At 49.3% G+C, this 16,639-nt stretch overlaps 1 protein-coding gene across 3 annotated transcripts in view; it reads left to right on the forward strand.

The window, feature by feature from the left end:
• Glb1 (galactosidase beta 1) overlaps positions 1–14,822 on the forward strand; it is a 69,299-nt gene extending 54,477 nt beyond the window's left edge. For all 3 annotated transcript variants that reach the window (XM_040739612.1, XM_040739613.1, XM_040739614.1), the window contains one exon: positions 14,261–14,822. In XM_040739612.1, coding sequence (XP_040595546.1) covers positions 14,261–14,530 — 270 coding nt within the window. In that variant the 3' untranslated portion in view covers positions 14,531–14,822. The remainder of the gene's footprint in view (positions 1–14,260) is intronic.
• Positions 14,823–16,639: the final 1,817 nt, after the last annotated feature.

Below are 16,639 nucleotides of genomic sequence, written 5' to 3' on the forward strand. Positions count from 1 at the left end.
GGTCATTAGACTTGTTAGCAAGCACCCTCAGCTGTGGAGTCATCACACCATCCCCAGGGGACCCTTTAGATGTTGCTTATAAAGGTAACAATTTTTTGTATACATAGGTTCTCATGTAGCCCAGGCTAGTCCTGAATTTGCTATGTAGCCAAGAATGACCTTGAACTTCTGATGGTCCTGTGTCTACCTCAGGTGCACACCATCGTGTCTGGCTTTAAAGTGTTTACTTTTCAGCCAGGTGGTAGTGGCGGCATACCTTTAGTCCCAGTACTTGGGAGGCAGAGGCAGGTGGAGCTCTGTGAGCTCGAGGCCAGGCTGGTCTGCAGAGCGAATTCCAGGACAGCTTAGGCTACACAGAGAAACCCTGTGTAGGGGGGAAAAAATCTTAGTGCTGAGGGGGAGGGGTGGGGAAAGATTCTTAGTGACAAATTAATTAACAATTGAAAGAAATGCAGATTTAAAAGTAATAAAAAGCCAGCTGTGGTGGCACACACAGCAAAAGAAATCCTTGAGAGGTCGGAAACAGGAGAACCAGAAAATCAAAGTGTTCCTCTGGTTCCACGTAGTGTTGGAGATGCAGATAACCAACTTAGGAGACCAGCGAGAGCCAAGCCGTGTTTAATATGCAGTTGTGCAAACTCGGGCGCATAGAGAAAATGCAGTGACGGGAGCTGATTGGCTCATGACAGTTGTTTGCGAAGACCCTAGGTCGTGAGAGATTCCTGTTCCCTCTTTCCCTGGACCAGACGTCCCACTCCCTAACTCCCCACCTGCTGGATCAGCACACAGAGCCTTATCTAATGAGTACTCTGGGGCTCAGGATGCCCCCTCCTCGGATCTTTCCAGACCTCAGTGTTCTGAGGTAGCCAGGCTTCCTGCTTCCTGCTTGTTTGTCATTCTGATGAGCCCCAAGCACACCTCATAGTAAAAATGAGCCGTAGCAGTTTACTTCTTACAGTAGCAAGTTCAAGGCCAGTCTGGGCTGTATGAGAAATTGTCAAAACAAGACAAACGCAACCCAAGAGCCATCGGTCCATTCGACTGTTGCCTGCCCTTCCCTCCCTCTCCCAACCCTTCCCCCTGGAAGTGATCCCACCATTGTCCTCTTGGCTGATTCATGACGTACCAAGCACACATACGAGGCCCCTGCTGTGTGTTGGGCACCACCGTGGAAGCTCTACCTGCCTAGTAAGCTTGGCCCCTCTCTGCCCTGTCCCCGGGGACACCTCCTTTCTGGCTGCCAGCAGTGGGACTCCCTGGACTTCCTGTGCCTCCCTCCACCCTCACTTCCTGCCCAGTGGGCTCTAGAAGGAAGGCTCACCTCTGCCTGCCTTCTTCCTGGAAGCCAAACCCTGCTCTCACACTCTCTCTGTCAGCATTTTCCTCCCCGCTGCAAAGAAGCAACTTCTGGAGGCTCTAGGATCTGGGAATGTGTGTGGCCCTGGCTCTTCCCCTGCAGCTAGCGTGGACTCTGCCTCCCAAGCCGCCTTTGGTCTCTCCCCCTCCAAGCAGAGCCTGCAGAGAGAGATGAGCAGATCCTGCAGAGAGAGGCAGAGAGAGATGAAAGGGGGAGGGCACTTTGGCACGGTGGTTTTCTTTGCCTGTGCAGGCTGCCGAGCCAGACTTTGTGCTTAGCGCCTTGCCGAGCCTCTTCCAGTACAAGCAGCAGAGTGCTCTGACTCGTACTTGAATTTGAGCACAAAACCTGTCTTTGGCAGGCCTGCCTATGACAGCTGAAAAGACAAAAGAGGCTGAGGTGTAGCCTGATGGATAGAGACTTGTTTCTTGTACCGGGGCTCAGTCCTCAGCGCTATGTAAAACCAGACAAAGCGGTGCAGTCCCAGCACTCGGGTGGAGAGGAGGACCATAAATTCAAGGCCATCTTCAGCAGTGTAGCAGGTTCGAGGCCAGCCTGGGCTACATGGGACCTTAGGCTGACCTCTGGCCTGCGTGTATGAACACACTGAAGAAGCCACCAACCTTGTTTGTAACATGAATGTTTCTGGCCCAGCTAGGCCCTGCCTCCGCTTCAGCCCCCAAATAAGCACACAAAGACTTACATTAATTATAAAGCTGTTGGCCTTTGGCTATGGTTCCTTATTGGCTAGCTCTGTCTTAAGTATTAACCCATAACTACTAATATATGTATTTCTACAAGGTCTTATGTTACCGAGAATACCAGACTCATGCATCCTCTCCTCCCAGGATCATATGGCTACTCCTGCTACATTTCCCAGAATCCTCCTAATTTCCTAGTCCTGCCTATCTTGCTTCCCTATTGGCAAACAGTGTTCATTAACCAGTAAGTGAGACGGATACGCAGAAGGACTTCCCCCAACACTTGTTTTTGTTTTGTTTGCTTGTTCGATTTTATTTCACTTTATTATTACTATCAATGTGTGGGTAATGTGTGTGTGAATGTAGATGCAGAAGTCACAGGTACTGTGTGTGTGTGTGTGAGTGTGTGTGTGTGTGAGTGTGTGTGTGTGTGTGTGTGTGTAGATGGATGGATACAGGAATCACAGGACAACGTCTTAGCATCAGTTCTCTTCTTCTACTTTGGATTCTAGGGATCAAACTTGGATTTTCGGGCTTTCACAGCAAGCCCCTTTCCTTGCTAAACCAGCTTGTCTGCTCCACCTTGTTTTTTCAAAGCAGGGTCTCTCACTGGGACCTGGCTCTGATTCAGCTAAGCTAGATGGCCGGTGGCCACCCCCTCCCCCACCAGATCCACTAGTCTCCACCTCCCCAGTGTTGGTATCATAAGCATATACCAACACACCAGGCTTTTTATATGGGTTCTAGAAACCGAACTCAGGACCTTATAGTTGGAGGACAAGCTCTTTATGGACCAAGATAGATCTCCAGCCTCAAGCAATCTGTATGCCCACATGACAAGGTGGGCAGCTGCAGGAGCGTGGTGGGGAGCGAAAGGTGCTCCAAGAGAGAGTGACGCATACCTTATAGGACAAGTGTGGTCTTCTGAGAGTCACATTTAGGTCACCTTACAATGGTGTCTTCGGTTTTTATTGCTGTGATAAGTCTCCAAGGCGACATGGAGAGGAAAGGGTTTATTTCAGCTCACACTTCCAGGTATCAATCTCCCTGGGGGAAATCAGAAACTCAAGCAGGGCAGCATCCTGGAGGCAGGAGCTGATGCAGAGGCCATGGAGGAGGCTGCTTACTGGCTCGCTCCCCATGGCTTGCTCAGTCTGCTTTCTTATAGAACCCAAGATCACCTGCCCAGAGATGGCCCCACCCACAACTGAGCTGGACCCTTCCCCATCCATTATTAATGGAGAGAATGGTGGACAGGCTTTATGGGCCAGTCTAAAGGAGGCATTTTGTAAATTGAGATTCCCCCCTTGCCAGATGGCCGTGGCTTGTGTGAGGTTTATAAAAACAAAGTCTAACCAGGACAATGGGTATAGCATTTTGGTGGCTGTCATGTTACATCTTTAAAGGGCATTTCCCCTTAAAAACTAAAAGGACAGCATCCTTGCACAGAGCACCAAAGGCCACAGATCGCTCATGTCATCATCCTCCCGGCCCAGGCCTGGCTCCCTGTCTGCACACACATGGCTAATCTCACTCTTACTTTGCTTTCTGTACCTAAAAAGGTCGCACTTAAAACATCCAAGTCACAGATGTCTGCAGTGGTATCGTCCATGATAGCCAACAGAGGGTGACAAGCCAAAAGTCCACCTGATGATCCCATGTTTACACTTTGATCATCCTTGCAGTAGAATCAACTGTCAATTAAAAAACGAAATGTGATACACATTACAGCATGGGAGAGCCTGGAAACCTTGAGCTAGCCAGGCCTGGTAGCTCACCCCGGCGCTTAGGAGGTGCACAGACAGACATGTGGCTTCCGGGGGGCTGGCCGACCAGTCAGTGACTCAGCTTCAAGTTCAGCGCACAAGGGAGTAACGGTGAGGGGGCTGGAGAGATGGCTCGGTGGTGAAGAACACTTAGACCCAGGTTCAGTTCCCAGCACCCACATAGCTGCCCACATCCATCTGCAGCTGTCGTTCCAGGAAATCTGATGCCCTCTTCCGCAGAGCTGTGACTTCTGGCAAAATACATACATGAAATTAAATAGAATCATAACACATGGTAGAGGAAGGTACTCGGAGTCAACTCCTGGTCCCACACAGGTACAAGCTGGCAAATGTCTCCTTGCATTCCCTCCACGAACACAAACAAAACAACACCCCCTCCCCATGCCCAGCCTGTGCGGAAGAGCACTTCAGCCGATGGTGCAGGGCTAGAGGAAGGGCTTGATCACATGACAGTGGGCCTGAGCAGTTCTCAGTGGCCCTCTGCCTTCCTCCTCCTCAGAGGCCCCTACTGAGGCCGCTTGGCTCCTTCTCCATTTGTTAGAAGGGAGCCAACACTCTGTTTAGTGAATGAAATCACTGGTAGATGCGAGCCGTGAGATAAAGGCATCAGGTCTGATCACTCTGACTTTTCTTGGGTCGGAAGTGGCTTTCTGGTTAAGCGAGCATGCTCAGTGGTTTTCCGTGGTAAAGGGGTCAGGTGTGCATGCTGTGTCCACACAGACCAGCACCCTGTCTTCACCGTGCCCCAGCTGACTGTAGACTCCCTCAGAGACACGTGATCTCGAGGGCTTTGGTGATGGGTCAGAACATGTGAGTCATTCATGACGTGTCCTGTTGTGCTGAGATAATGGTATTTATTCTGCTCGTCTCCTCAGATGAACAATAAAATACGATGGCAAGCCATGCATGGTGTGATTCCCTGCACCTGGGAGGCAGAGGCAGGCTGATCTCTGGTAGTTCAAAGCCAGCCTGGTCTATATAGTGAGTTCTAGGGCACCCAGGGCTATTTAGAGAGAGACCCTGTCTCAAAAACAACAACAACCATATATATTTGAATGACACGGGCCAGGTATGGTAATGCACCTTTGATCCCAGCTCTCAGAAGGCTGAGGCAGAGGGAATTCTGGTCTGCATAGTGAGCTTACCACCGACAGTCAAGGCTACATAGTGAGACTCTGTTTCAGAAAAAAGACATGGCTAAATATAGCTCGGTGGTAGAGCACTTGCCTAGTATGTATAAGGTCTTAGGTTCAATTCCCTGCACTGGAAAAGAAAAGAAAAGAAAAAATAAGGACTTGATTTAGTCTTCTCCCATCTCTACCCTTGTATGGCGGGTGTGTAAGGAAGCATGATGGAAGGGTGAGAATGGCCCACTTTGAAGAACTAAGCATGTAAATGAAATACTGTTTAAAGGTAGCAGGGAGGGGGGCTGAACTCAGGGCTCCCTGCATGTTAGGAAGATACTCTGCCAAGCCTACTTATTTGTTTGGGTTTTGAAGTTTTGTTTGTTTGGATTTTGTTTTTGGAGAAAGGGTTTCCCTGCATAGCCCCGGCCATTCTGGAACTTGCTTTGTAGACCAGGCTGGCTCAAACTCAGAGGGATCTACCAGTCTCTGACTCTTGAGTGCTGGGATTAAAGGTATGCACCACCACCACCCGGCCCAACCCTACATTTTTAATTCATTTGTTTTGAGGATGGGGAGGGGGCATAGGAGTGTCACAGCACACACAAGGACAACCTGTAGAAGTCATTTCTCTTTCCTACCTACCACGTGGGTCTCTAGGATCAAACTCAAGCCATCAGGCTCGGTGGCAAGTGCCTTTACCCACTGAGCCATCTGTCGCACCAGCCTCAAATTTTTCTTTTTAAAAGATTTTGGGGGGATGGCCGGGGTACACCACATAAACCGAGCATAGTGGTACATACTTATAATCTTGGCGCTTAAGAGGTAGAGGAAGCCCTCGGTGGCGCACACCTTTAATCCCAGCACCCAGGAGGCAGAGGCAGGTGGATCTCTGTGAGTTCGAGGCCAGCCTGGTCTACAGATCAAGGTCCAGGACAGCCTCCAAAACAATACAGAGAAACCCTGTCTCGAAAAACCCAAAAAGAAAAAAACAAGTATCACAAAAGAATGTGGGGCTGGAGAGATGGGTCAGAAGTTAAGAGGACTTAACTGCTCTTGCAGAGGACCCAGGTTTGATTCCCAGCTCCACCTGGTGGCTCACAACTGTCTGTAACTCCAGTTCCAGGGAATTCGACACCTTTTTCGGGCCCCCCCCCCCCCGGTTTCTGAATGTACCTGGTACACATAAACCCATACACATGAATAATGCTTTTTGTATTTATTTATTTATTTGGTTTTGTGAGACTGGGTCTTATTATGTAGCCTTGGCTGGCTAGGAACTCATAAAGGTCTTCCTGCATGTGCCACCACACCTAGCCAAATAAATATTTCTACATGAATTAATAAGGTTAGAGAGCTAGCTCGTGGGTAAAAGCGCTTGCTGTGCAAGCGTGAGGACATAGCCAAGCCCCAGCATGTGTGTCAGAAACTGCACTCAGTGATGGTGCTTGCTTGTAATCTTAGCCCTGGGGAAGTGGAGAGAGGGAGTTTGCTAGCCGGTTAGCCTGTCCTAACTGGCAAGTCCTGGGTACCAGTGGGTGACCCTGTCTCATAAAGAGCAAGGTGAAAAGCCTCTGATGTCACTCACAGTGTTGCTGCTGGCAGACTATGGTTCTGCTACTGGTCTCAGCTGGGCACAACTGGGTCTCAGCTGGCTGTGAGCGTAGCAACGTGGACCATGTTGTCCATCATCCTATACGTCATTCATAGAGTGCCTGGCAGGGGTCAAAGGAAGCAGTAGACAAAGTTGCACAGAGCTGAGGCCGTCCGTACCTGTCAGTATACCTCCAGACCCTCTCCGTCTGTCCATCCAGCTGTCGTTCTGAAATGGGATGTGCTTTGAAAACTTGTTCCTTTTGCCTCATGTGCAGTTGTTCTGACCCTACAGGGTCATTCTTTACATCTAACCCATGGTTTCTACTCATAAACCCTGTGAACCTGGAAACTAGATAATCAAGGTTCTTCCAGGCAAGGTGGGGTTGCTGTAATTATTTTTTTTTTTGTACACGGACTTTATTGTACTTTGTGTGTGTGTGTGTGTGTGAGTGAGCGAGAGACAGACAGACAGACAGACAGACAGACAGACAGACAGTAGAGCAGGTGCACACAGGAAGCTAGAGGAAAGCATCGTTATCTTCCGTCACTCTCCACCTTTTCCTTTGAGGCAGGGTCTCTCCCTAACCTGGGCTTACGTTTACTTAGCTAGACTGGAAGCCAGCAAACCTCAGCCATTTTCCTATCTCCACCATCACTCAGACCTGGCATTACAGGTGTACACAAGGTGTCCATCTTGCTACCACGGAATCTCTGGGGCCAGCAGTCAGCTTCTGATGATTGTACAGCAAGTGCTCTTAAGTCTGAGCCCGCCCTCCAACCCCTCAGTGTCCAGTCATTACCGTGATGCACTTTTGCAGCTGACACAAAAGCAGCCTGCCTGCCAGTCAACCGTGGATTGGCACCTCCCAAACCTTTTCTCTCTCTGAGTGGAACAGTTTGGGGTGTTTGTTATGGTAACAGAAGTTATCACAGAATACTTCCTGAAATACTCAGAAAACAAAAGGCTGTTTCACTTTGCTACACCAAGACCTGTGCAAGTATAATTCATATGCAGATAGCCAGGGGGTCTGGGAAGGAAGCAAAGTTAATTTCCCTTGTGTATTTCAGGGAATCTGTTTACATCTTATCTCTAAGTGTGCCCCTCGATGTTTTACCTTATAAAACCAAGCTTTCACTCAGCTTCTCAACACAGTGAGTCATGAGTTATGAGTGAGAACCTTTTAGCCTTGGGAGTTGGCTTCTCTGTTAGGAATAGTGGCGGTCCTGCATCGAAGTCCGGGACACAGGCTGATGGGGAAACAGAGACCTGTAGACATGACTCATATTGAAAGTTTTATTGAGGGGGTCATAAGTATAAGCATTTTGACAAATCAGATGGGATGGACAGGGATGGGTTATGACACTCAGGAGCCAAGGAATGCTGAGTGTTACAGCTTGGATGGAAAGGTATCTGGCACTCAGGAACCAAAGAATACCACAGGTCACAGTAAGCATAGCAGCTTACAGCCTTGCTTCAGGGAAAGGCTTCCCTAGTGTATCAGCTCTGCTCCTGCAGGAGAGGGCGAAGTTACTACAGTTCAGCTCTGCTCCCAGGAGAGTGGAGAGCGGAGTGTAACAACTCTACTCTACCAGGGGAAGGTTTCCCAGGCAAAGTGTTAACAGCCCTGCTGGCTCTGCTCTGCCCAGGGTAGTCTCTGCTCCCCCACAAATGAAGGTCTTCACCCAAAGCTCATTCAAGAGATTTATTGGGAGGGAAGAATCCAGAAGAGTGGCTGCCCTCTGCCAGAGTGGCAAAGGACAGTCAGGCAGCACGAACAGCCACAAGCTGAACAGAATCAGGGTTTATATAGGGCTTCTTAGGGGCCGGAGTTTTCCAGGGTGGGGATTGGTCAGATTTTAATGCTGAGCTCAGATTGGCTAGAGCTCCTGCTCGAGGATTGGTTAGTTTTCTGCACGGTTAGGGTCAGATTTGGCTCTGGTTTCAGGGCCAAAGTGTGTTTCTTTCACTGGCTCTGATTCCAGGGACAAAGTGTGTTCCTTTGGCACTGGTTTCAGGGTCAGGGTGCATTTCTTTGGTTCTAGTTTCAGGGCCAAGGTGTGTTTCTTTGGCTCTGCTCAGGGTGTGTTTCTTTGGCTGGACCCTTTTCCCTACAGTAAGAAAATAAGATAAAGTGAGAGAGGACAGAAGGGGGGGGCACAGGAAAGGTCCTTTCTGCCCTCCAGAGAAATGCAGGGAGCATAAGTGGGCAGGGCCTTTCTTTTGAAGGTGTCCTTTGCACCTGCATGCAGACATGGAACCCTGGGCTGACTAGGGTACTGCCTGAGTGCATTCTGCCAGGTGACAGGGGCGGGCCAGCATAATGCCTTAGACTCTCTGTTTCCCAATTTGGGGGGGGGGGTTGAGACAGGGTTTCTCTGTGGCTTTGGAGGCTGCCCTGGAACTCGCTCTGTAGACCAGGCTGGCTTCGAATTCACAAAGATCCACTGCTTCTGCCTCCCAAGTGCTGGGATTAAAGGTGTGCACCAGCAACGCCCGGCCTGTTTCCCAATTTGAGCACTGAAAGTACCTATACTTCCTTTTAGTATGATTTATCTGCCTTTGTTTATAATTTTTTATTTTTTAGACAGGGCCTCATTATACTGCCCTGGCTGGCCTGGAACTGGCTACATAAAACAGGCTGGCCTGGAACTCAGAGATCCATCTGCCTCTGCCTCCTGAGTGCTGAGATTAAAGGTGTGTGCCAACACACTATGCCTATTTTCACTTTTAAAGGAACTCTTGAAGATCTTAAAACAGTATTGATGGGGCTGCAAAGATGGCTCAGAGGTTAAGACTCTGTCTCAAACAAGCACAAAACAAAAGACTATATTGAAAGTTTCACTGTAGGGTCTGGAGAGATGGATGACTCAGGGGTTAAGAGCACTGGCTGCTCTTCCATAGGACCCCAGGTTCGATTCCCAGCACCCACATGGCAGCTCACAACTATCTGTAACTCATGTTCCAGGGGATCCAACACCCTCACACAGACATACATGCAGGCAAAACACCAACGCACATATGAAATAAAAATACTTTTTTTTAAAAAAAGAAAGGAAGCTGCACTCCAAATTCACCTAAGAAGATTGACCTCATCAAGGTCAGACACACACACACACACAGGCACACACACACACACACACACACACACACACACACACACACACGAGTATACAGATCTATGTGATCAACTGAGAAGTAGGTCAGGCACTTCTGAGAGCCCCGGCATTGCTGTCACCTTCAAGTTATTATCAGAGGGCAGGAGTGTGTGCCGGGGTCAAGATGGTCAGAGATAGACTTTTTCACGGCCTATAGAAGCTGGGGCTGCCATGGGACACCCCCTGAGCCACTGACTTTTCTGTTACTAATGCTTGTCCTCAAACCCCCCTGAAGTCACCTCATTAACATAAACCTTTGGGTTTACCAAGAATAACTTCAGCATATTTCTTTCTTCTTGGTCCTTTGGTGACAGAGTTCCATACTTAGCCTAGGCTAGCCAAGTGTGCTAAGTACTGAGATGTCCTGGAGGGAGAAAACCCACTTCTACAAGTTTCCCTCTGATGTCCATGCACTGCTGTGGCATGTGTATACCATCACCCCCAACTTGTGAATAAGTCTTTTTTTCTTTTTTTTTTTATATGCATTGGTGTTTTGCCTGTATATGTATCTATGTGAGTGGTTGGATCCCCTGGAACTGGAGTTACAGACAGTTGTGAGCCACCATGTGGGTTCTGGGAATTGAACTCAGGTCCTCTGGAAGAGCAGCCAGTGCTCTTAACCACTGAGTCATCTCTTCAGCCCGTGAATAAGTCTTTAAAAACGTTAACTCTTACTTGAGAGCGGAGGGCCATGAAGTAACCTGCTCAGGGGGCTCTGTGTCCCCTCTTCCCTGCATCTTTTCATTTGTCTGGGTTTTTAGATCTTTACATTTTTACTTTATGTGTATGACTGTTTTGCTTTCATGTTTGTGCACCACAAGTGTGCCTGGTTCCCATGGAGGTCAGAAGATGAGAGAGCATTGGATTCCCGGGAACTGAAGTTACTGGTGGTTGTGGGCTACCGTGTGGATGCTGGGAACTGAACTCAGGTCCCTTGCAAGCGCAACAAATGCTCTTAACTGCTGAGCCATCTCTCCAGCCCCTCTTCAGCATGTCTTGTCTTGGGCAGAATTATCAACAAATACGACTAATGAGTTGGCTGAGTAGATATTGAATACATATGTAATATATACAACAGTGTATATGTATGTATTTTTTCTTAGATGAGTGCCAGATTACCCCCCAAACAACATGAACAAGGTCTTTTTTATAGCAAGTCAGTGCCAAATGATTGACAGGCCACTCATCAAACAAATGACATACCTGACATCCATAATAACTGGAAGAGGTAGGAGATTAAAGGACCGGTGAGTGGCTTAGACTGGAAAGGCCAAGATGAAGAGGTCATGACCCTACCCTCTGAGGAGGGGCACGGGACTGCAGCTGTGAACTGTGAGCTCAGGAGAAAGCACATCTGGAGACGGTGCTCGGGTCTGAGTGCGTGTTGTTGCTCGGGCAGGATGAGCGAGTATGGGTGTCCAGGTAACGGAGAAAGGTGCGGTGCCCAGCTGAGCAAGGGCAGTGGAGGGGGGAAGGGAAAGCGAGATTGGGTGTGCCTCCGGGGTTGGTGGCTGTGTGCGCCAGTGTTTGAGATTGTGTGTGCCTCCGGGGTTGGTGGCTGTGCGCCCCAGTGTTCGTGCAGTGGAAAGACCTGGCTCTGCCGTCCATACAGGAAGTTAAGGCCTAAAAGGGGGCAACTGATAGAAGCAAATTCAAGAGGAGAAGGGTGCGCACACCTTTAATCTCAGCACTCAGGAGGCAGAAGCAGGCTGACCTCTGGTTAGACGCCAGCTTGGCCTATATAGTGAGTCCCAGGCCAGCCAGAGCTGCATGGTGAGACCTCGTCTTCATAAATAAATAGCAGGAAGGATTTTGTTTTGGGTCACAGTTTGAGAGTTCAGTCCTCCATGGTGGCAGGCACTTAAGGCAGCTGTCAACACGGGAAGCAGAGAGAGGTGAATGCTTGTGCTCAGCTCATTTTCTCCTTTTATCCAGGCGGGTCTCTGTGAGTCCCAGGCCTGCCTGGTCTGCAAGACAAGTTTCAGGACAGCCAGGGCTACACTGAGAAACCCTGTCTCGAAAAACGAAACTAAACTAAACTAAATTTGATTCAAAGAGACACAATACGGCTTGGTGGATAAGGTGGTGGCCACCAAGCCACAGGTCCTCAGTTCAATCCCCAGGACCCACGGGTAGAAGGAAAGGACCGACTCCTCCAACTCCTGCAAGTTGTCCTCTGACCACGTGTACACACACACAAACACACACACACACACATGCGCACGCGCGCAATAAAAAAATTGAAGTAGACATTATTTTAGTTTATTCTAAAAGCTGAAAAACATTCTCCTTTGGGAGCTATGCTGGCTGCTGCTCTTCACCGTGTGGTGGCTGGGGATCCGAACTTGGGTCCTCATGCTTGCCCGGCAAGTGCTCTCACCACTGGGCCATCTTCCCAGCCTGCTTATGTACAGCTGCATGTAGTTAAAAACCAAAGCTAACGCGTGGCAGATGCACTCAGGAGCTGGTTTCTAGGGCTGTGAAGAGAAGGCTCTGGCAGAGACGAGCTGATAAGGCCGGGGTGAAACTGTTACGACTCATGCCTTTTAGGACAGGAGATAACGGACCCCGTGTTAAAAACAAGAGTAAAGTAGTTCTGAGAACTTGGAAACCGCCACCCTTTTCTAGATGACTTAATCCGACAGAAAGGCAGTTATGAGTTGCTGACCTCCTTCTGTGGACCGCGAATGCCAAGAGCTTTTGTCTGGGTATTGTGAGGGGCGCTCGGGTCCACCCAGGAGCACAGCCCCTGCTCCAGGTACTAGGGTGACCACCAGAAATGTGCTGTTGCCACCACCCCTACTCCCCCACCCCACCCCCAGGCTGGCCTGAAATTCACACCAGTCTCCCTGCTGGAGCCTCCCAAGTGCTGAAATTGAAATTGCAGCACACTTTAATCTCTGGTTGCTCCGAGGGCCATTCTCAGACTGTGGACTCTGTTGTCCTTGTCCCTGGGGTGTGAAAACTGGAGTGGACACCTGCCTGAGGTCAGGCAGCTACCAAGTGGGAGGAATAAGATGGGAAGCCAGGCCAGCCGGGCGGCGGCGGCGCACACCTTTAAGCCCAGCACTTGGGAGGTAGAGACAGGTGGGTCTCTGCGAGTTCGAGGCCAGCCTGGTGTACAGAGTTCCAGGCTGCTAGCCATGGCTACAAAGAGAAATCCCATCCAAAAAAAAAAAAAAAAGATGGGAAGCCAAGGAGGAAATTTAGGTGGACTGGAATAAAGCCAAGGGAAGCTTTATTACCCTTGTAACCTCAGCACTTGGGAGGTAGAAGCGGAAGGGTCATCTGGACTATATAGTGAGCTTAAGCCAGCCTTTGCTATATAGAAGACTATGCAAATATTAATGAATGCTTTTAAATTATTAGTGAACAGGAGGGGTCACCACAAGTAGCCGTGCCTCTCCCTCTGCCTTCTCCTTCTGTTCCTTCCCTCCTCTCCCAGGTTTCCTGCTTGTCTCTGGTATGTGTGACCTCCACCACCCCAACTCCTCAGCAGAGCGTTCCATCAAATCTGACACTCCTTGAGCTCTGGTCCTGTTTGCTCGTGAAGCAGCTTCCCTGCTCACAGGAAGTATCTCCAGTTCGTAGGATCCCATCTGATCCTCGACGTAGACACACTGGCCTCTCTGCATCCCTCAGAGGAAAGCTATGACAACCACGAGCACAACAGTGACATAGATATGCTGTTCTCTCCGTATCCGTCAGAGGAAAGCTTTGAGAATCACCAACACAACAGTGACATAAACACGACGTTCTGTCTGCTTCCCTGAGAGGAAAGCTATGACAGTCACAAACACAAGGGTGACATAGACACTCTGCCGAATAGGCCCCCATACTCATACTCATCTTCTCCCTTTCTGTGGCTTCAGCTCACTGTATTGCCCAGGCTGGCTTCAAACTCCCGGCCACGCCCTGCTGTGAGCCTCTCAGGTGCTGAGAAGGTAGCACCCGCCCCACACACCCTCACGTCCATCTTGGGTCGTTTGGAGGACAGATCTCAGACTGTGGGCTTTCTGCACATCAGACAACGTGGCTAAGCCCTGCCTCTGTGGGGCAGACAGAGCAGGGAGGCTCGCCTTCTGGAGGGTGCGGCAGCCGTGACAAGGGCTGCTCTACAGACGGGCAGTTCCTGGGAGCCAGGGTGGAACACAGGAAGTGTCGAGGTGTGCTCCAGGACTGAAGCGTCGGAGATTGGCATTCGGGGCAATCTCTGCCACTCTTCCCACCCATTCCCCACCTAACATGAGGTAGCAGACTGAGGGGACCCCGATCCTCAGCCCGACTCTGTGGGGCATCTCTCTCTCTCTCTCTTTTTTTTTTTTTTTTTTTTTTGACTTTTCGAGACAGGGTTTCTCCGTATTGTTTTGGAGGCTGTCGGTCCAGCCCGGCCTCGAACTCACAGAGATCCGCCTGCCTCTGCCTCCTGAGTGCTGGGATTAAAGGCTTGTGCCACCACCACCGGCTCTGTGGGGCATCTCTTGCACCTTCTGCTACTAGTGTTTCCCTGGCTGATGGCTTCTCTCTCTGTCTCTCCAGGGTCAAGTGTGGATCAACGGCTTTAACCTTGGCCGATACTGGCCCACACGGGGCCCACAGGTGACCTTGTTTGTGCCGAGGCACATCCTGACGACTTCCGCCCCAAACAACATCACGGTGCTGGAGCTGGAGCGCTCGCCCTGCGGTGATGGGACCTCAGAGCTGTGTACAGTGGAGTTTGTTGACAGGCCAGTTATTGGCAGGTCCCTGGCCATCAGTGGCCGTTTCCCAGGTCGATCTGGTCAAGACTCGTGGCTGAACCCCTTGTGATGACTGAGCCTCTAGGATCACAGGCCTGCACTGGCTGCATGGATCACCCTTGTCTTGCTACAGTGGAAGATGGATTTATGAGGTGTGTGAACTCTCCCGGTATCTCTAAAGTGGTAGAGACAGTGCCTGACCCCCGACTCTTGTGGCCGCCAGGAAGGCTGAAGGGAGTGGACATCGCAGGAACACGCACAGCTGGTGTGCAGAGTTGGAACAAAACTTGAATGATGTCCCTTCTTTTGATTTGAAACAATCATGTCTTTCTCTTGAATAAAATTTGTACTCAAGAGGTAAAGTCCTGTTGTTAATATCGGGCTCTCATTAAACCGTGGTCTGACTTAAATCTCAACTAGACTTGAGTAGGCTGGGTGAAGCCACGTCACTGGATTGAGGTTGATAGTGTCCTAGCAAACAGCTGCTTTTCTGACCCTATTTGACCGTCTCTGAATCTCTAGGCTATCCACTGGGTAAGACATCTGCAGTTACGCAAACCACCTACATGATTAATAGTTGCTCCAAGTAGGTGGTATGGTCTTTCTGCATAAATGAATAGGGTTTACCGTGTGTGTGTGTGTGTGTGTGTGTGTGTGTGCACATGTGTGTGTTCATGTATGCATGCAGATGTGTGTTTATGTGTTCATGTATGTATGCAGATGCATGTATGTGTGCAGGACAGAGGTTCATGTTGGGTGTCATTGTTCAGGATTGCTTAAGTGTCTAGGAACATGCAGGATTTATAAAATATAATATACTGCTTGTGTTTGAAACCCTGCTAATGTGGGGCTGGGATGTAGCTATGTTGGTAAACAACATGTTTAACATGCAGAAAGCACTGGGTTCTGCCTCTAGGACTCCATAAAACCAGGCACGCTAGTACACACCTGTAGTAGCTAGCATTGAAGAAGTGAGACAGGATCCAAGTCCAAGGTTCTCCTCAGCTACATAGTGGGGTCAAGGCTTGGGCTACATGTAACTCTGTTTAAAAAATATTAGTTTGATTATATCTGAATGGTGAACATTAGGGTAGCTGATCCCTTTTTCTAACCTATACTTTAAAATTGAGGGATGTGCAAGCATGTGCCACCATCTTCATGTGCAGACACTCATGCTATAACATGTAGACGTCAGACAAGCTTGAGTGTTGGTCCTTGCCTTCGTCCTTGGTTGAAACAGGATCCCTTGTTTGCCATGCACGGCACACTGTGGACTAGCTGGTCTGGAGGCTTCCAAGCCTTCTCCTGTCTCCTCCTCCCCTCTCTCCACAGGAACCCTGGGGTTACAGACTCATGCACACTACCTCGTCCAGTTTGTACATGGCTCCTAGAGGTCCAGACTCTAGCCCTCATGCTTTCTGACAAGTGCTTTTACCCACTGAACCATCTACACGGGCTCCTTTGGTTTTGTTTTTTGCTTTATTTTGTTTTGAAACAAAAGTCCCATGTAGCCCAAGCTGGCCTTGAGTACATCATGTCGCCAAGGATAGCCTTTCATTTCTGATCCTCCTGTCCTCGCTTCTTGAGAGCTGGGATTGCAAACATGCACCACTGTGCAATTTTACCCAGGGCTTCATGCATGTTAGACGTTAGACTCTCCACTGACGGAGCCACATCCCCAGGCTTCTCTCCAGTGTCACCTTCTGTTTGCTGCTCTGTCCATTTTTGTTTCTTGTTTGTTTGTTTGTTTGTTTTGTTTTGTGTTGTTGAAGCAGGGTATAGACTCCAGAAATCATCCTAAGTACCAAGATGCAGGTAGGTGTGTACTATCATGCCTACCTGGGGCTTACTCTGATTCTTTTTTTTTAATAATTTATTTTTATTTTTTATACATTGGTGTTTTGCCTACATAAATGTCTGTATGAGGGCATCAGATCCCTTGAAAAAGGAGTAAGAGACAGTTGTGAGCTGCCATGTGGGTACTGAGAATCGAACCCAGGTCCTCTGGAAGAGCAGTCAGTGCTCTTAACTGCTGAGCCACCTCTCCAGTCCCCCATTTTTGTTTCTTGATAGTTCCAGTTTACACGAAATGAAATTGCTTAGCACTGATCTGAGCCTGGGTTTCTACTATTCCCCTAACCAGCCCTGTGTCTTCTGTCAAGTGACAGGAACAGCAAAC

Source organism: Mesocricetus auratus, unplaced genomic scaffold (genome assembly GCF_017639785.1).
Source record: "Mesocricetus auratus isolate SY011 unplaced genomic scaffold, BCM_Maur_2.0 Super-Scaffold_100691, whole genome shotgun sequence".
In the NCBI taxonomy this organism is placed as follows: domain Eukaryota; kingdom Metazoa; phylum Chordata; class Mammalia; order Rodentia; family Cricetidae; genus Mesocricetus; species Mesocricetus auratus.